The sequence below is a fragment of the Anolis carolinensis genome, unplaced genomic scaffold (genome assembly GCF_035594765.1).
Source record: "Anolis carolinensis isolate JA03-04 unplaced genomic scaffold, rAnoCar3.1.pri scaffold_10, whole genome shotgun sequence".
In the NCBI taxonomy this organism is placed as follows: Eukaryota; Metazoa; Chordata; class Lepidosauria; order Squamata; family Dactyloidae; genus Anolis; species Anolis carolinensis.
The window spans coordinates 15,086,364-15,106,930 of NW_026943821.1; the positions used below are offsets into that span (position 1 = coordinate 15,086,364).

Genomic DNA, 20,567 nt, shown 5'->3' on the forward strand with positions numbered 1-20,567 from the left:
TCAATGTTTTTAATACATTGTGATATTTTGGTGCTAAATTCGTAAATACAGTAATGACTACATAGCATTACTGCGTATTGAACTACTTTTTGTGTCAAATTTGTTGTATAACATAATGTTTTGGTACTTAATTTATAAAATCATAACCTAATTTGATGTTTAATAGGCTTTTCCTTAATCTCTCCTTATTATCCAACATATTCGCTTATCCAACGTTCTGCCGGCCCGTTTATGTTGGATAAGTGAGACTCTACTGTATAAGCCGAGAGTGGTAAATTTCAGAAATAAAAATAGATACCAATAAAATTACATTAATTGAGGCATCAGCAGGTTAAATGTTTTTGAATATTTACATCAAGCTCAAATTTAAGATAAGACTGTCCAACTCTGATCAAATCGTTATTCTCATCTTCTTCAATGCAAATGTGCTTATGTATCCTTTTAATAATAATAGAGTAAAATAATACATGTAATAATAATAATAATAAATACAGGAAAATAATACATATAATAATAAATAGAGTAAAATAATAAATGTAATAATAATAAGATCAGAGAGAAATAATAAATGTATTAATAATAATAAAAATAGAATAAAATAAACGTAATACTAGCAACAATAATAGAGAAAAATAATAAATGTAATACAGAAGAGTCTCACTTATCCAACACTCGCTTATCCAACATTCTGGATTATCCAACGCATTTTTGTAGTCAATGTTTTCAATATATTGTGATATTTTGGTGCTAAATTTGTAAATACAGTAATTACAACATAACATTACTGCGTATTGAACTACTTTTTCTGTCAAATTTGTTGTATAACATGATGTTTTGGTGCTTAATTTGTAAAATCATAACCTAATTTAATGTTTAATAGGCTTCTCCTTAATCTCTCCTTATTATCCAACATATTTGCTTATCCAAGGTTCTGCCGGCCCGTTTACGTTGGATAAGTGAGACTCTACTGTAATACCAATAATAATAGAGAAAAATAATAAATGTTCCATATATTCCCGAGTATAAGCTGACCCAAATATAAGCCAAGCAGGACCCTCACCCAAGTATAAGCCGAGGGAGGTTTTTTCAGTCTTAAAAAGAGGGCTGAAAAACTAGGCTTATACTCGGGTATATACAGTATTTCTTTTGAACTTTTGCAAGCTGGCTTGAGACTGGGAAAAGGGTGGACAATAGTAGAAGTAGGAATGATGATACATCTAAGAGTTCTATGTTTCTATTTCTTGTTTAAATTTCAAAGTAAACATCTGGAGTCCTTTCCCAACAAATAAAGATGGGAAGTTTCTAGCTCACCTTCTTGAAGAGCAACCGACTTCTCTGTCCTTCCCACTTCATTGGTAGCTGTTATGAAGAACTCTGAAATATCTTCTTGGGATGTTGGAGTGAACTAAAATCAAACCATTTAAAAAACCATAATGTCCTTCTCTGATACGGGTTCCATAGCATTGTGTCAAGATATTATCAATCTGCATTAATTCTCCAGTGTAGAGCCAGTCAACACACCATGATACGTTCAGCTTAGGATTGCCTAAGAGACTGAAAACACGGCAATCTGGGAAATGTAGTTTGGGAAGGTGAGGCCACATGTGGCAGAGAATTGAAAAGGCTCTGCCCTAAACTACATTTCCCGGAAGGTAGTGTTCAGCATCAGAAAACTCCAATGAAGGCTAAAGCAAACACCCAGCTGTTTACAATGAGTCTAATAATAATAAATGAAATTATTGAATCTGCAAAGAGGACTAAAGTAAGTACAGTAGAGTCTCACTTATCCAACACTCGCTTATCCAACGTTCTGGATTATCCAACGCATTTTTGGAGTCAATGTTTTCAATATATCGTGATATTTTGGTGCTAAATTCATAAATACAGTAATTACTACATAGCATTACTGCATATAGAACTACTTTTTCTGCCAAATTTGTTGTCTAACATGATGTTTTGGTGCTTCATTTGTAAAATCATAACCTAATTTGATGTTTAATAGGCTTTTCCTTAATGCCTCCTTATTATCCAACATATTCGCTTATCCAACGTTCTGCCGGCCCGTTTACGTTGGATAAGTGAGACTCTACTGTAATAGTATAAATCTATGCTAAGTTGAAGTTATGTGGTTGTGTGTCAGACACACCGTTAGACAGACATTCAAATGAATTGCTGTTGTGGCTTTTTTTTTTTGAGGGGGGGGATATTTTTGTCTAAACTTTTTAAAATCCTCTAAAATCAGTAGATGTGTGACTCTTTCTGAAAATTGGGGGGATTGGTGCCCTGGTTATCTTGTGCATTGTATATAAAATTCAAACAGATAAGCTCTAAAAATGAGAGAGAAATGAGCCCCTGAAGTTTCCCCACTTGCTCAATTACAGTAGAGTCTCACTTATCCAACATAAACGGGCCGGCAGAACGTTGGATAAGCGAATATGTTGGATAATAAAGAGAGATTAAGAAAAAGCCTATTAAACATCAAAATAGGTTATGATTTTACAAATTAAGCACCAAAACATCATGTTATACAACAGATTTGACAGAAAAAGTAGTTCATTACACATTAATGCTATGTAGTAATTACTGTATTTACGAATTTAGCACCAAAATATCACAATGCATTGAAAACATGGACTACAAAAATGCGTTGGATAATCCAGAACGTTGGATAAGTGAGTGTTGGATAAGTGAGACTCTACTGTACTTTTTAAAAGTAACAAAATTACATTAAGGTAAAGGTAAAGGTAAAGGTAAAGGTAAAGGTAAAGGTTTCTCCTTGACATTAAGTCTAGTTGTGTCTGACTCTGGGGGTTGGTGCTCATCTCCATTTCTAAGCCGAAGAGCCGGTGTTGTCCGTAGACACCTCCAAGGTCATGTGGCCACTGCATGGAGCGCCGTTACCTTCCCGCCGGAGCGGTACCTATGGATCTACTCACATTTGCATGTTTTCAAACTACTAGGTTGGCAGAAGCTGGGGCTAACAGTGGGAGCTCATCCCACTCCCCAGATTCAAAACACCAACCTTTCAGTCAGCGTGTTCAAAAGTTCAGTGGTTTAATCCACTGTGCCACCAGAGGCTCTAAAAATTACTTTACTCTCATTATAGTAACAAACATTTTACTACTGATACTTTAGAAACAGAATGCCTAATTTTGTGATGTGTTTTGAAACATTTTTTTCATCCATTGCACAGCCCTAATATGCATAATTGAGGGAACAGGAATATAAAAATAACCAAACAAAAGGGTGCATCATGTTTACGAGCCAAGGGTAGTAAGAAAGAGGGTAATGAGTTCAGAATACTTAACAAAGACAAAAAGGATGAAAAAAGCAGGTATATTATGCTTAGAGAAAACATTACTGTAGATTTTATCTCTCTAAATTTTTGTCATGAATGCCAAGAAGGAAAGAACTGTCCCATCCATGACGCGATGTGTGCACAACAACCCAATCACCAGGCTGGATGAAAAAGTAGAAACTGCCAACTGTATCTATATCCATAGCATATAAGCAGGACTTTGTTGGAAGTGGGGTGGGGAGTCAGAGGAAGTCAGGATGTATAGATCATTTGTCAAGGCCAGAACTCAGGGCGAAAAACTTTTTGAACTTTTCACAATTTCCCAGAAAGCAATTTACACATTACTGAAAAGAAACTGAGGGGTTTTAAAAATGGAACATACAACAAAACAAATATGCCAGCTTTGATGTCACTCCGTCCGATTGTGATTGAGACTAGTCCATCTCTCCAGAGACGTATCTGTTCCTAACTTAAATCCAATTTGTATTGAAGTGGAAAGTCTTTATCATTGCTGTAGGGTTTTATCTACATTGTAGAATTCCCTGCTGTGGCTCAATGCTATCGAGTTCTAGTTTTGCAAGGTCTCATCCTTCTCTGCCAATGTGTGCAGGTGCTCACCAGACTACATTCCATAGCATTGAGCCATGGCAGTTAACATGGCATCAATCTGCCCAATTTCTGCAATGTAAGTGTCTCTGGCTGAGAGCTCAGACCAAAACAGTGCAAACAGAAGATTACACTTTGCAGATGTAATCCTGCCTGATTTAGTAAAAAAAGGTAGTTTCCCTTGATGTTAAGTCCAGTCATGTCTGACTCTGGGGCTTGGTGCTCATCTCCATTTCTAAGCCGAAGAGCCGACGTTGTCCGTAGACACCTCCAAGGTCATGTGGCTGGCATGACTGCATGGAACGCCGTTACCTTCCCGCCGGAGCGGTACCTATTGATCTACTCACATTGGCATGTTTTCGAACTGCTAGGTTGGCAGGAACTGGAGCTCAAGCCGCTCCCGGGATTTGAACCTGGGACCTTTGGGTCTGCAAGTTCAGCAGCTCAGTGCTTTAACACACTTCACCACCGAGGCTCTGATTTAGCATAGCATAATAGTTTTACACACACTATGTAGCACTTTGGCCACTCCCTGAGCCACTGCAGCCCACTCCTCATAACTATTCTGTGTCTAATGTATTGTTGAAGGCTTTCATGCCCAGAATCACTGGGTTTCTGTGAGTCTTTCAGGCTGTATGGCCATGTTCCAGAAGTTTTCTCTCCTGACAAAGTTTATGACCTCACAACCTCTGATAATGCCTGCCACACATGTGGGTGAAACATCAGGAGAGAAAACTTCTGGAACATGGTGATATTTATTTATTTATTTATTTATTTATTTACAGCATTTATATTCCGCCCTTCTCACCCCGTAGGGGACTCAGGGTGGATCACATTACACATATAGGCAAACATTCAATGCCTTTTAACATAGAACAAAGACAAACAAACATAGGCTGCGAGTGGGGCTCGAACTCATGACCTCCTGGTCAGAGCGATTCATTGCAGTTAATTGCACTGGCTTGCTCTCCCGCCTGCGCCACAGCCCGGGCCCTAAAGACTCATAGCAACCCATCTATTCTGTGTCTGGTGGACATTTTGGGTGAGGGCCATAACAGACACACCTGGCTATTTCCATGTAGTGAGATGAAAACCAATTCCATCTTCTACTGAGATATGCCAGGGTCTTCTGGAAGTCTCAGCAGCTGATGTAATGATTTTGCATCTAGCTATAGGGACAGAACTAGACATTTCTGTGACTCCCTAATATTTTCTAAGTATGGAAAGTCTGGAAGGAGGACTTCAGCAGTTTTATGGTGGTCCAGAGCATGGTATCAATCACTGCAGAAGAAGGAAAGGAAAACCAATGTCCCAAGTGAGCAAAAATAGTTGCACACAGGTGTATGGTTGGCTTAGATCTGCATCTCTCACTAACAGGATACTACCTGCATTTGTATGCAGCAGTATTGACCACAGGACAAGTGCTACCTCACTATCTCTCGATTCCTGGCATTGTATGACGATGAAGTGAACATCATAAATAAGCATATGTGTGTATTTTTTGAGTTATAGGTGCATGTGTTTCTAACATAGAGGACCCCAAACTAAGGTATACCATACCACACTCACCTCAAAGAAGTACATATATTTATCCTCACTTTCTGCTGTCTTTTTGATATCAGCATCCTCAAAGACCTTCCCCTTCCAAGAAATGGAGACATCTGGGGAAGGGTTGGATAGGATGGTGAAGTTGAAATGAGAGGGATTCCCAATCTGGGTGACAAAGGATTCGCCGGTGGGGAGTTGTATCCTTGGAGTGACTGAAAAAAGCAAACCAGGTTAGCATTAGTTTGGCTGAAAGAAATTCACATTTTATTGTATCTTTGCAACTTCTGCTGCTTTTGCTGCCACCTCTGGGATCACATATAGTCTTTAAACAGGATACTAAAAACTTCTAGGATTTGTGTTTCTGTAGTTTCCATCAGAGAACTCTGTTTCCACAAGAAACTATGCCTTCCAGGGTTCCATAGAATGGAGCAGAGGGTGATAAAATGTAATCAAACTGCTGTAATTCTGCAGTGTGGATGGTATGAGAAACACCAAACAGATGGTGATAATAATAATGATGATGATAATAATATTATAATGTAATACAATATAATAATAATACACTATTATTATTGTATTTTATATATTACATGTAATATTACTAACAATTTATTTATTTATTCATTCATTTATTACAATACTTATATCTAGCCCTACTTACCCATAAGGGAGATAATATATAATGCTTATATTGTGCTATAAGTAAAGGTAAAGGTTTCCCCTGACGTTAAGTCCAGTCATGTCTGACTCTGGGGGTTGGTGCTCATCTCCATTTCTAAGCTGAAGAGCCGGCGTTGTCCATAGACACCTCCAAGGTCATGTGGCCGGCATGACTGCATGGAGCGCCATTACCTTCCCACTGGATCGGTACCTATTGATCTACTCACATTGGCATGTTTTCGAACTGCTAGGTTGGCAGGAGCTGGAGCTAACAGCGGGTGCTCAAGCCGCACCCAGGATTTGAACCTGGGACCGTTCAGTCTGCAAGTTCATCAGGTCAGTGCTTTAATGCACTTTGCCACTGGGGCTCCTGAATATTGTGCTATACTAATAATATAATATATTGTATAACTCGTAAGCCACCTTGTGTCCCCTTTGGGACATAAATGTCACAAATAAATAAATAAATAAATTATTATTTTATTTCTTAGCCATCTCTCCTCATGGCTCGAAGCGGGTGACAACATAGTTAAAACACATTATCATCGTAAACGTTCTATAAAATATACATACTAATACACATTTCTGTGAAATACACAAATTAAAACATATTTCTATAAAACACAGAACAAAGACTGAAATGCAGATCTTACATTTAACGTTGAGGGAAACATTTGTAGAAGCCACTTCATTCCGTTCATCAATCCTGGCTTCACAGGTGTAGACACCAGCATCCTCAGGCCTGGTTTCTTTTATCACCAGTGTCCCATGTTCAACAGAGATTCGTCCTGCCAACAAAAATGGAGGAGATTCACTATTTGCAAGTTTTCTGTTGTATTGCTTTTTTTTAAAAAAAAAAAAATTAATTTCCTTGAGTCCCAACATTGGGAGAAAAGGCAGGATATAAATAAATAGAAGATGAAGACAAAGACAGAGGAGGAGAAGGAGTTGCGGTGACTGGCAACTTGCGACAGTGAGCAGAAATGGGCACTATGGGAACTGTTCATAGCCCTTTCCCTGGCCATTTTGTGGCATCATTTGCCACCACTTTTGGCAAACTGCTGCCAACACTATCAGTACCACAGAAACAAAGAAGTCTCATGTCTTTTCTTTGTTCAAAGGAAAGAAGACCAGGATTGCATCCGCACTGTTGAATTCATGCATATGGACATCACTTTAACTGCCATGGATCAATGCTATGAAATTATGAGAAATGTAGTTAAAGTGGTGAAAAATTGCATTAATTACCTCCACACATTAATTGTGTTATTGCTCTGTTATTGTTATTTGATTGTTGTATCGGGCAAGGCCCCATGTAAGCCGCCCCAAGTCACTTTGGGGAGATGGGGCGGGGTATAAAAATAAAGTTGTTATTATTATTGTTGTTGTTGTTGTTGTTGTTGTTGTTGTTGTTGTTGTCTCCTGTGCACTGATAGGACTCTATGGATGCACCTATACTGTAGAATTAATGCAGTTTAACACCACTTTAGTTGCCAAGGCTCAATGCCATGGAACCCTGGTAGATGCAGTTTGTGAAGGCATCAATACTCTTTGGCATAGAAGGCTAAAGTCCTTATATAATTGCAATTCTGATTATTCCATAGCCTTGAGTCATGACAGTTAATGTGGCCAAACTGTATTCATTCTATAGTGTAGATGCACCCTATGATTCAGCAATGATTTCTGGTACTCACCTGCAATTTGACTGCAATGATACTGAATCTGCAGTCAAATTTTAATGACAACAGCAAAGAACTGCCACACAATGGAAAGGAATGAGACAAGTTGTGCCAGATGGATTGGAGATCCAGCCCATCAGCCAACTCCAATACTTTCCGCACTCTAGAAAAATGGATACCTCTACTTAGAATTACTGTATTTCCCACTTACCATCCTCGGTAGCACTGAGGTCCTGATTTTCAAATAGCCATCTGATGGTTGGTGATGGGATCCCAGTAGCCTGGCAACTGAAATCAACACTTGAACCCTCAGGAACATTCTTCACGGGCTCCAATTTGGTCACGAATTTGGGTTTCTCTATAGATCATAATGAGAATTAGAAGCAGTTTCCAGGATTACTAAAAAAATTATGGCACTTAAACTGAGACCTGATCCTTTTAATAAGAAATGTAATGTATCAGACATTGTCCATACCAAACATTGATTACACTGATCTAGAGTCCATTTCCAAGTATCGTTAACCAGATTATAATTGGGGGAAGCAATAACAAATATATACACAATGTACAAATATATGCATATACTCACTTGTATGCTAGTATGTAATAAAATATAATATTGACAACAAGCCAAAGTCAAATGGATAAATACAACAACAACATTTTATTATAGTCAAAAGACCCTTATTGCTTTGTAAGTAAATATTCAAGGCTAATAAGATTTAAATACCATAGACTGTACTTAAGACGGATATATCCCTCCTCCCATCCCATCCCACACACACCATGCCCCCCCCAGACCCATGATTTTCTCTGGGTGATATCCCTATGTTTTTGCACCCTACCAAGCTGTTTAACAACTCAGAGTGTATATAATAGATTGGAAAATGAAGAAGTAAACTGGAAGTTGTCCTGAATTGCAAGTTTCCTTGATTCATGGATGTAGCTAAGGCAGAGGCGTCAAACCTGTGGCCCTCCAGATGTTTGGCTTTCCAACTCTCAGAAGCCCTAGCCAGCTTGTCCCATGGCTAGGAATCCTCGAAGCTAAGGTCCAAAACACCTGGAAGGCTACAAGTTTGACACCACTGAACTATGGAGAGAGGGTGACATATTTGCTCTCCAAAAACTTACCTCCAGTCCAAAGATTTCAAAGGGCAGTTTAGCTATCCAGTAGCAAGGGGCACTTGAATCTACAAATTCCAAGTGTAAAAAACTTTCACTCTCTGCAACGTTAGAAATTTGGAGATGAACTGAAATTTTCATTTGGTGCAGCAGAGTTCTTATGGAAACTGAAATGACCACTGTCCCATCCCCTCCCCTTTAACCACACTTTTGCTCTGAACTTAAAGCAATGCAGAATATCTCCAGAAAAGGCATGTTGTGAAATCAAAAAATTTTCATGTCAGGAGCGACTTGAGAAACTGCAAGTTACTTCTGGTGTGAGAGAATTGGCCATCTGCAAGGATGTTGCAGACGGCGTTCCATGCAGTTATGCCGGCCACATGACCTTGGAGGTGTCTACAGACAACACCAGCTCTTCGGCTTAGAAATGGAGATGAGCACCAACCCCCAGAGTCAGACACAACTGGACTTACCGTCAGGGGAAACCTTTACCTTTACCTTTTAAGGATGTTTTCCAGGGGATGCCCGGATATTTTGATATTTTGTGGGAGGCTTCTCTCATGTACCCGCATGGGGAGCTGGAGCTGATAGAGGGAGCTCCTCCGTGCTCTCCCCGGGTTAGATCTGAACCGGCAACCTTCAGGTCAGCAACCCAACCTTCAAGTCATCAGTTCTGCCAACACAAGGGTTTAATCCGCTGCATTACTGGGGGCTCCACAAATAATCAATCAATTAATTAACCTAAGCATGGTTTGAAGAATGTGCTTTGGGATCTGCTCCAATCCATTTTAGGCATTATTACACACAGGAATTCCATATCTCATTGAGATATGCATTACACACAGAATATGAATTAGTCACTTACGGATCACATGGATTCTGATCTGGACGGTAACAGTCCCTCCAGAATCAAAATCTCCTTTGCATGTGAAGATGCCTTCCTGTTTAGGATCGGTCAGGGTCATCTCCAGACCCTTTGAGAGTTCGTCAACTAGCACCTCTTTGTATGGCTCTGAATCCTCATCAATGTCAGTGCCTTCGGGGTCAATCCATGTCAACGTGGCCTCCCCGCCTTTTCTTACTGTCAAGTAGAGGAGAATTTATTAAAGAAAAAAAAGGAGAATGGCAAATTGCCCAGTCTGGTTGGAAACAGAAAATAATAAAGATAAATAATCTATTAGATAAACAGAAAGGTGCCTAATGGCAGTATTAATAAATGATGAGAGAGAGAGAGAGAGAGATTTGTTGTTGTTACAATATTCCCAAACTTGTGAATAGGCACATCAACTTAACATTCCTTATAAAGTCATTCCAAACCTGTGCCAAAGCTTTCCAATGGCTTTGCAACATTTTGCAGTGAAAGCCCCTCATTTCTGCATTCTTTAATAATGCTAAGTGACACTGAATTTGTTTGAATTTTAATGTGAACTCATATACATCCTGAACAAATATCTGGAAAAAAAAGGGATATATAAACTTTATTTCTGTTGATGCTGTCTTTCAGAATTCTTTCGCTATTACCACTAAAAATGCTATGCACATCCCTGTACATTCCTCCAAATATATACATCTTTGGATCCAATTTTGCCTATATGTTTTGACCAACACATTTACTGAAAACTTTGTTAAACCTTGGTGTGTCTGTTTGGAGAAATGTATATATTTTCATGCTGACTAGTTTTATAAAAGTTTAAACTGATGCAAAAATAGATTTAAATTTAGAAACATGAGAAACCACATACACAAACCAGAAATGTAAAACTCCATCCCCAGGCTGGATCCAGGACCTTGTCCATGAAAATTTTTGCCTTCTTCTGAGTTCATCAAACAATGACAAAAATATTCCACTGGCTCCTGTTTCTATGCATCCCTGTACATACCCTCAGTGGTTATTAATGTTCACCTTTGCATAAGAAATACATCTTATCGCCCAGCTCCACATCCCCATTGCTTGGGATAATCTCCAGAGCTTCTCTTGAACAGTGGACACTCCCTAGAAAAGAAGAAAAAAATATGGAACATAAATGCCTGGCTCCCAATAAATAGTAAGGTCCTTTTATCTATATCTCTCAGACTGATGTGGAAGAGTGGCATTCTTTCTTTAGTATGCTAGGGAACAATATTTTACATAAATCACCTTTATCCATAGACTACAACCTCACAACCAGTATGACTGTTGCATGGAAGTGAGAAAGGTTGTCATTGAAAGCATTGTATTGAAGAAGACAACATTAAATTAATCAATATAACATGTGACAGATTAATTGAATGGGATGCTGTAACTTCAACAGACCTAAACAGGGACCTTTTGAGCCATTTGTCTTACCTGCTGCAAAAATTAAAATGAGAAATCTCCCCGGTCCCATCATACAAAGTGGGTTGGATATACTGAGTGTCCTTGCCTCTCAGGACCAGCAGTTGAGGACAGGTTGTCTTGAGTTGTTTATAAAGCTTCTCTTCCACCCACCTGCCCATCTTACTTTTCCTTTCCTCCTCCCAACTCTGTATTGTGGCAGGAAATAATTGTGGGAGGGGAAAGCATAGGGTTGAAGCAGAAAGTAGGGAAAAGAGGGCTGAAGCATGAAGAAGCCTGAAAGAGGAAGCTAGGCTGGGTGGGGAGAAGACAGAAAATACTGAATGTAAACATGTCCTAATAGATAAGGAGGGGACGTGGTCTGTGGGTGTTCTTGAACATCTACATTTTCAAATGAACATTTGTATAGACTACTTTTTCTACATTCTTGGTCACCAATGATTTTGCACTTTGGAGTCTGTCATATAAACTTTTCTCTGTATACAATTTGCAAGTGAGATCTGAACTGTTAAAGTATGGAGAATTCTTCTTCAGCTCCAAACAGTCTGCCATGTTCTCCAATAGGATGTCTCACTACTCCATTCCCGCCTGGTTTTCCCTACTGATGTTTGTGTGTTTTCCCCCCAATATTTTAATTATTTTTTACAATTAAAAACACAAAAAAGCAACAAAACTTTTGATTACATAAACATAAACATATTTATTTATTTATTTATTTATTATTCAGACTTATATGCCGCCACTCCCCTAGGGCTCAGGGCGGCTTACAAGAGCAGGCTAAAATCTAACAATTTAAAAACATCTTTAAACATCTTTTAAAAGCATCTTAAAAACACTCCCCCAGGGCTCGGAGTGGCTTACAAAACAAGCTAAAATCTAAGCAATTTGAAAACAGCAATAACTTAAACAATTATCTAACAAACATAAATCTCTAAAAAGTAAAGGTTTCCCCTTGACATTAAGTCTAGTTGTGTCCGACTCTAGGGTGTGATGCTCATCTCCATTTCTAAGCCGAAGAGCCAGAATTGTCTGTAGACGCCTCCTAGGTCATGTGGCCAGCATGACTGCATGGAGTGCTATTACCTTCCTGCCTGAGTGGTACCTATTGATCTACTCACATTTGCATGTTTTTGAACTACTTGTTTAGTGGGGGCTAAGAACAGGAGCTCACCCCGATTCGAACCACCGACCTTCTGGTCACCACATTCTGCAGCTGAGTGGTTTAACCTGCTGTGCCACTGCGGCCCTCTATCTATAACTAAAACTATACATTAATTAGTTTTAAATAAGGAATTTGAGTTTCTTTTGGCCAGTTTCTCTATAAATTTAACAATTTTTTTGGTCTTTTTGCAGGTTCACCTGCTAATCACCTTTTCTGCTGTTACAAACTTTTCAGATTACTTTATATTAGCCACTTTTGAAAAATCAGAATCACTGCCATGGGTGCTACCAGCCACCATGTTCTTCTGCCAGAGTCAGGAGGACACAGAAATGTGATCACCTGATCTGTTATTTATTGTGATACAAAAAAATGCTCATTCTACTAATTTTCTGAGCAACACATTGATGTTATAGCATTATGAACAGGAATGGGAAAAGTAACCACAGCTCCAAAGATCGGTCACTTTTTTCTTGTGCATGTAATGCTCAAAAGTGTGTTGTATTTATTTTATTTTACCTATTTAAAGATTTGCACAAACTAGCAAAAGATCTCACAGAAGGACATGAACAACAGAAAAACTGAAGTTAAGGGAAATGGTGCACCAGGAACAATTTGGCTTCCTGAACCATTGTTTGTAGTTTAATGAAGTTGGGCTTCTGGCAAAGGATGGCTTGCACTTCGGGAATGGTTTTGTTAAGCACCTTACATATCTGATCAGGAGGGCTTTAAACTGAGCTGTCTTGAGGAGGGAGACTGTATTTGGATAGGACAAAGTTTATTCGGAGAGAATAGCCCAACAAGTTAACCTTGGGAAACAAGATGAACTTGAACTCTTAATGCTATTCTATTCTTTTTGATTTGTTGTTGATCCACTCTTTTGGGCTTCATGCAAATCTATCATTTGCCAAAATATATGAAATATATTCTGTACTTTTCTTTTCCATTTCTGGCCAAATTTGGTTCCATTTCTGGCCAGATTAACTATTTGGTTCATCCCATCAAGTATGAGGTCTGCCCAAGGGCCGCTTGTGGTCTTTTGCTATCCAGTTCACCATGTCCATTGGTTGCCTTTTGTTTGTGCTATATGCCCTGCCCATCTTCTTTTTGACTCATAGATCTCACTGACCATGTTGCGTATCCCAGTTCTTTGATGCAGCCCTTGGTGCTGACTTTATCTCTTACTGTCACGTCAAACATCCTTCTTTCCATTGCTCTCCTTTTTCTGCTGTTAATGAAATATAGGAAGCCTAGCTCATCATTTTTTGAAATATGATAAGGGCACAAAATATTGCCATTTTTTAAAAGCACTAAAGCTGCTTGACTATTATCTCAACAGAAACAGGAGGTTGAGATGCAAAGAGCATTTGCAGAACATCACTGAGAAGGTAGGGTGCTCTCTGAACTCTAAAGTTTGCTTCTAAATTAGGAGGAGGAAATGGGGCCAGAGTTTGGAGCCTTGATTTCATTCCAGTCCTGAATATGTGGTGCCAAATTTATTTACAAGAGCAGTTTTTTCCTTGCGTCACTGAAATCCCTATGACATTGTCCCCTTACAATTGGGTGTGGATGCAGGGACAGGACAATAAGATCAAGAATACAGAGTGAAGGGGGAAAACAAGACAGGATGTTTCTGTCTCTTGACAAAGACCATGGTGTAGTCAGTGCTTTATTTATCTTCACTGTCCCCTCTTCCATGTTTACCTTGCTCAAAGAAACAGATAATGGTTTTCCAATCTGTTTCTTCATCCAAGCTCAAAAGAGAATCTGCATTACCTGGAAGAGATGAGACCATTGTTTCCCGAGACTTTGGTCCAAATAGCATCCATTCCCAAAGGATCCCATTTGGAATTTGCCTACGTGTATTCTAGTGGGTAGAACTGGAAAATGTTGATTTTGTAAATCCTTGATGTGAAACCACCCTTCTAAGTTGAGCACACAACCCACCCTTGTAGGCATGTTAAACAGTAAGAGGCCAAATGGCAAATATCTTTAGTATCTAGGAAGAATTAATGCCTAGCACTGTAAGGGGCAGAAAGAGGAAGGATAAGGCATAACACAACTGTATTCTTGCTGATTTGACCATACTGCTCCAGTAAATGCTCAAACAAAACAGATTATCAAGCAAGTAAACATGAGGATAGGTCATGCTCTGTAATGACACCATGAGCTTATAATAGCCTTTCAGTAGAATGCTATTAGTCTTCATCTCAGAGTTTGCTTTGTCAGATGTTGGAGATGTAAATCATGTAACCCATTCTCCACTTCAATTACTGAAGTGTAGCCTGAATTCAGCACCCTGGACAATTCCAAGGTTTGAAAAGTCTGACAGTCTTCACTTTGACATACGCCAACAGCTGTGCAAATCAGAAGCCCTCCCACCCAGGCTTTACAGACTTTCCAAAATCTACAAGGACTCCATCTCACTCAGACCCATTGTAAGTGCCATTGGATCACCGACTTACAACCTGGCAAAATTTCTGGCTACACAGCTACAAACCCACATTGGTCTCACTGCACACTATATCAAGGACTCAACACACTTCATAGAAAAGATCAGCAACCTCAATCTAAGCACCAAGGATGTGGTGTTCCCTATTTAGCTGACACCCTCACACTAATCAAACAAAACTTCCCAGAAGACATCACAGCCCTGTTTCATCATTGTCTCACCACTAGCTACTTTCAGTGGGACACTGGATTCTATGAACAGAAGGATGGAGTGGCCATGGGGAGCCCTCTCAGCCCAGTAGTAGCAAATTTCTATATGGAATACTTTGAAAAACAGGCCCTAGAAACAGCACCAAAAAAGCCAACTGTTTGGTTCAGATATGTAGATGACACCTTCACAATTTGGAGCCATGGAGAGGAAGAACTCAGCAAGTTCCTGGACCATCTTAACAGCATCCACCCAAACATCCAATTCAGCATGGAAAAAGAAAAGGAAGGAAAACTGCCATTTCTAGATGTTCTGGTCATCCGCAAACCCAATCAACAATTGGGCCACACAGTTTACAGAAAACCTACGCACACAGATAGATACCTTCATAAAAACTCCAACCATCACCCAAGTCAAAAAAGGAGCACAATCAAAGCCCTGACAGACCGTGCACAAAGAATCTGCGAACCTCACCTCCTCCAAGGTGAACTAAACCACCTCAACTGGGCTCTACAGGCCAATGGAGACTCCACCACAGACATCAGAAGAGCTGCAAGGCCAAGAACAAGCCATGAGAGTCAAGACAAAGATCCACCCAGAGGAAAGGTGTTCTTACCATACATCAAGGGAACCACTGACCACATAGGCAAACTGATGAAGAAGCACAACCTACAAACTATCTACAGACCCACAAAGAAAATCCAACAAATGCTAAGGTCAGCGAAGGACAAGAGGGATCCTCTCTCTTCTGCAGGAGTCTACCGGATACCATGCAGCTGTGGACAAGTCTACAGAGGGACCACCAAACGCAGCATTGCCCAAACAAGAGTCAAAGAATATGAAAGGCACTGCAGACTAACTGAACCAGAGAAATCAGCCATAGCAGAGCATTTGATGAACCAGCCAGGATATTATTTGAGAACACAGAAATGCTGGACCATTCCAACAACTATCATGTCAGACTACACAGAGAAGCCATTGAAATCCACAAGCATGTGGACAACTTCAACAGAAAGGAAGAAACCATGAAAATGAACAAAATCTGGCTACTAGTATTAAAAAACTCTAAAATCAAAATAGTAGATGGGAACCAACACTCTGAGGGCAGAGGGCAGCTAATGACTGAACAAAGGATGCCCCCAGGCAAGAGACAAAACCTTTCCAATGCTAATGAGGGTGATTAACCGAAACGTTAATGCTGGCTCCCAGTGACAAAGGACTCTTGCCACACCCTGGACTCTACACAGATATATATTCTTTTATTTCCTTACTTAGTTTATCCATACCTCACAACCTCTGAGGATGCCTGCCATAGATGTGGGCGAAACGTCAGGAGAGAATACTTCTGCAACATGGCCACACAGCCCGAAAGACATACACAACCCAGTCTTCACTTAGAACTTAAACCTGCTTTAAACCCCTTTGGTTTCTTCTCTCAGCTCAATCAAGATGCAGTCATGTTCTTTCTTACAGTCAACAAATTACACAGTTCTTGTCTCATTTAGAAGAAGCTTAGCTAATGTTTTTCCCAAGATTCATTAATGCTTTACTGTTGATGTCAGAGAACAACACTAAGCTTTCCTTGCAAGACTTTATGTAACTTTCATGATAAAACCATGATGGATCCATGATGGGGAAATTGAAGCCTCCGGTAGCTCAGTGTGTTAAAGTGCTGAGCTGCTGAACTTGCAGACCAAAAGATCCCAGGTTCAAACCCAGGGAGCGGAGTGAGCGCCCACTGTTAGCTCCAGCTTCTGCCAACCTAGCAGTTCGAAAACATGCAAATGTGAGTAGATCAATAGGTACCGCTCCGGTGGGAAGGTAACAGTGTTCCATGCAGTCATGCCAGTCACATGTAGCAATCCTACCACTTTGCTGGGACAAGAGCAGGGAGGCTTTATCAATTGACTGCTTGAGTATTGCTATTGTTATGGGAAATATTTATGGAAAACAATATTACACTACAACAAAATATATTGTGACATAACTGTACCTTTTTATTTATAATGTTTGAGAAGTATGATGTCACAGAATTAAGATGAAGGATTCCTCATCGTTCAAGTGCTGGCTCATGTTTTGCTTCAAACTGTTGACTTTTGTGGTCTTTTGTAGCTGTCCATGCAGCAAGAAGATGGAAAGCACTTCTTACCACATTTTGGAAAAGAACACTCTTTGGAAAAGAAAATAACAGTAGCCATTTGTTGCTAGGTTAACAAATGGGAAAAGGTTAATTTGAGATGTAACTATAATTGTCCTACCTAATTTATGGGGAGGCTTAGAACTAATTACTTTTGAAAGTAAACTCCTACATGCTGGACACGTTCCCCACCCATCTGTTTTAAAGGAAACCTCTTTGCCTCTTATAGTTTCCTTCGCTCTGCTTATAAACAACACTAGCTTCCTTTTCCCCCTTTGTACTTTCCCAATCTGTGGTCATGATCTGTTGCTGTTATTGTGGTTTTAAATAGCTTCCACACATCCCAAAGAGATATGACCCTCCTGTCTCCCCCTTTTGACAAAGGCGTTCCTAATGCAATGGCTATATTCTTCCTTGGGCACGTTCCACTCAGACTTGTGAGACATGAAACACAACTAGAAGTATGCCCAAACATTTTGCTGGCTCAGAACAAGTTGCCAACCCATCCATAGGCATGAACAAAGGCTAGCTGAACAGTTGGATTTTGTTCAATAGGGCAAAGAGGACACTTCAATAGTCACCTCCCAACTAGCCCTCTTTTCCATGTTTCTTCAACAATCGACTTTCTCAAATCATAATAGTACCTTAATTCGGGGTGACCATCCCTTTAAGAGTAGAAAATCACTTCTCTTATATTGTCAGCCCCGGTGGCAAAGTGTGTTAAAGCACTGAGCTGCTGAACTTGCAGACCAAAAGGTCCCAGGTTCAAATCCCGGGAGCGGAGTGAACACCCGCTGTTGCTCCAGCTTCTGCCAACCTAGCAGTTCGAAAACATGCAAATGTGAGTAGATCAATAGGTACTGCTCTGGCGGGAAGGTAACAGCACTCCATGCAGTCATGCCAGCCATGTGACCTTGGAGGTTTCTACGGTCAATGCCAGCTCTTCGGGTTAGAAATGGAGATGAGCAGCAACCCCCAGAGTCAGACACGACTGGACTTAACGTCAGGGGAAACCTTTACCTTTACCTATATTGCCAGCAGACCTGTTTCGTGTTCTACCTCCACATCACACTCACACATGGAAACTTAAGAACTGGCAATACATTCATCTTACATTCATCACAAGGTCAGTATTACTTTTTTTGTTTTTAATCAGGAGAAACAACAATATCCAAAAACCAAGAGTTCCCTTGCCCTGCCCAAAGTATCTTTCATTAAAGGAGACTGACACCAGCTTAAAACCACTTCTTTCCATGGGATCCTATTATTCTGCACCAAAGCCCATAGGATACAAGAGACAGTGATCCAGGTTAAAACCATTTCTTTCCATGGGATCCTATGGTTCTGCATCAAACCCCGTAAGATACAAGAGAATGCTGATGTTGGGCAATGAAATAGGATGGGAAACTTTTGATGGTTCCCATCACACCTGTTTTTCAGTTATAAACATGGGAGTAAAGCACTATAAGAAGTAGGAGCTCTGGCCTATGTTCAGAGTTCCCTCCTTTCAGGACATTTCTACCTCTTTTCAACCCCGGAACACGTGATGAATTCCATGCCTCTCCATGCTTGGAAAGAGACTGAAGTGTCCTACGAGGGGGAAATTTCTCAATGTGATGAGGTCGATTGCCAGAGTTCCCTCTTTTCAGGAAATTTTGCCTCTTTTAAACCACGGAGGCCTATGCATTACAGCTGGAAGTAGTTTAATTCATGTGATGAGCTCCGTGCCTCTCCATGCTTGAAAAGAGGCTGAAGTGTCCTACGGCTGGGAAATTTCTCAATGTGATAAGGTGGCATGTTCTGACTTTCCCTGGTAGTAAATCAGGTATGACAGCATAGAAACCAAACGGAGACTCCGGTGGCCTAGGGGATAAAAGCGTTGTGACTTGAAGGTTGGGTTTCTGACCTGAAGGCTGCCAGATTCAAATCCCACCCGGGGAGAGCGCAGATGAGCTCCCTCTATCAGCTCCAGCTCCATGCGAGGACATGAGAGGAGCCTCCCAAGGATGGTAAAAACATCAAAGACATCCAGGCGTCCCCTGGGCAACGTCCTTGCAGACGGCCAATTCTCTCACTCCAGAATCAACTCAAGTTGCTCCCGACACGAAAAAACGAAGCATGGAAACCTACTCAACCAACATAAGAATCTTTTTACTGTTGGAAGACAGGTGTGCTAAATGTCAAGACATCACACATTGTTGCTGCCAGAAGTTTTGTACAGAAATTGCATTTTTTGGGTACAGAAAATAATAATTCAGCACATAAATATTGATCCCTGTGCACTCTCCACAATGTTCTTTCCAATGCTAACCAACCATGTACAAATTTTACACAGAACAAACCCTCAATTGCACTCTTTTTTCTGCACAGAAATAAATGGCTTTTAATGCAGGAATTGATATTTCTGCACGGAAATTTTTAGAGATGAACTTTCTCAGATATTTGTGGTTTTTCACTTTCATGAGGGTTTTGTGCCCCTAATTCCAGCAAATGTAGAGGGCTAATTGTATGTCCTTCAAACACATTCGTTTAGAAACCTTTTATTTTCTTGGGCAGAAGCAAAATTGCAATGGGTACAATTGTCTAATGCTGAATTCCAAGAAATGCTGTCTTAATCTATTAGAGTGCATTTAATAGAGAAACATCCTGATTTAAGGAGCAAACAATCCAATAGCTGGGAGAAACTATGCTTTATTACAGGAACTATGTTGTCAGATAGGAAAGTTACACAGTTGCCGATCTAAGCTAGCATCTTGGAAGGTCAAGACTCATGGGAAGAAGATGTGAAGAAACATCCCTTTAAGTCAGTGGTTCCCAATCTTTGGACATCCAGATGTTTTGAACTACAACTCCCAGAAATCCCAGTCAACTTAAGCTGAAGTCCAAAACACTTGGAGGCCCAAAGGTTGGGAACCACTGCTCTAAGTATTAGCTTACATAACAGAGGGGTCAGGATGGGCAGACATAGATGGAGGATGCTTCAAGTCATTCCAATTATCTAACCACATTACTACTTGCTACTGCTTCACTTTTCAAATCTAAACATTGCTGCATTTCCAGCATCATCACATCTTTGACCCTTCTTTATCTGACTTCTTCCTTTCTAAATATTTGTGTTTGTGAGGCACTTGTTTCTAGCATCTGCTCTCTCCATTGTATTCAGCCTTGCAAGTAAAAATAGCATTTCCAGGAACATGGTCATTTACTACTAGACTGCGTTCTACTTCCCCAGCTCCCTTCAAACCTTTGTGGATGGCAGATAACGTATGGATGGGTGGAGTCAGAGGAAAGAGACAGCAGAGTCCCAGATGAGGTAAATTATTTAGATTTTGTGTTTCTTTTTGACAATGACAAGGGAACTCTTGAACAAGAACTAGATGTGAGT

The 20,567-nt window shown here is 40.1% G+C and overlaps 1 protein-coding gene across 2 annotated transcripts in view; it reads right to left on the reverse strand.

Moving 5' to 3' along the window:
* LOC100567477 (neural cell adhesion molecule 2) overlaps nucleotides 1–20,567 on the reverse strand; it is a 45,122-nt gene that overhangs the window by 4,670 nt on the left and 19,885 nt on the right. The window contains exons 1-7 of one of the 2 annotated variants that reach the window (XM_008117291.3): nucleotides 11,240–11,483; nucleotides 10,817–10,906; nucleotides 9,779–9,994; nucleotides 8,003–8,149; nucleotides 6,766–6,900; nucleotides 5,474–5,664; nucleotides 1,312–1,405 (exon numbers count right to left, since the gene is read on the reverse strand). In XM_008117291.3, the coding sequence (XP_008115498.2) occupies nucleotides 1,312–1,405; nucleotides 5,474–5,664; nucleotides 6,766–6,900; nucleotides 8,003–8,149; nucleotides 9,779–9,994; nucleotides 10,817–10,906; nucleotides 11,240–11,282 (916 nt within the window). In that variant the 5' untranslated portion in view covers nucleotides 11,283–11,483. Of the gene's footprint in view, nucleotides 1–1,311; nucleotides 1,406–5,473; nucleotides 5,665–6,765; nucleotides 6,901–8,002; nucleotides 8,150–9,778; nucleotides 9,995–10,816; nucleotides 10,907–11,239; nucleotides 11,484–20,567 lie in introns of those variants that run through there. The other variant, XM_062962365.1, reaches the window with a different exon arrangement.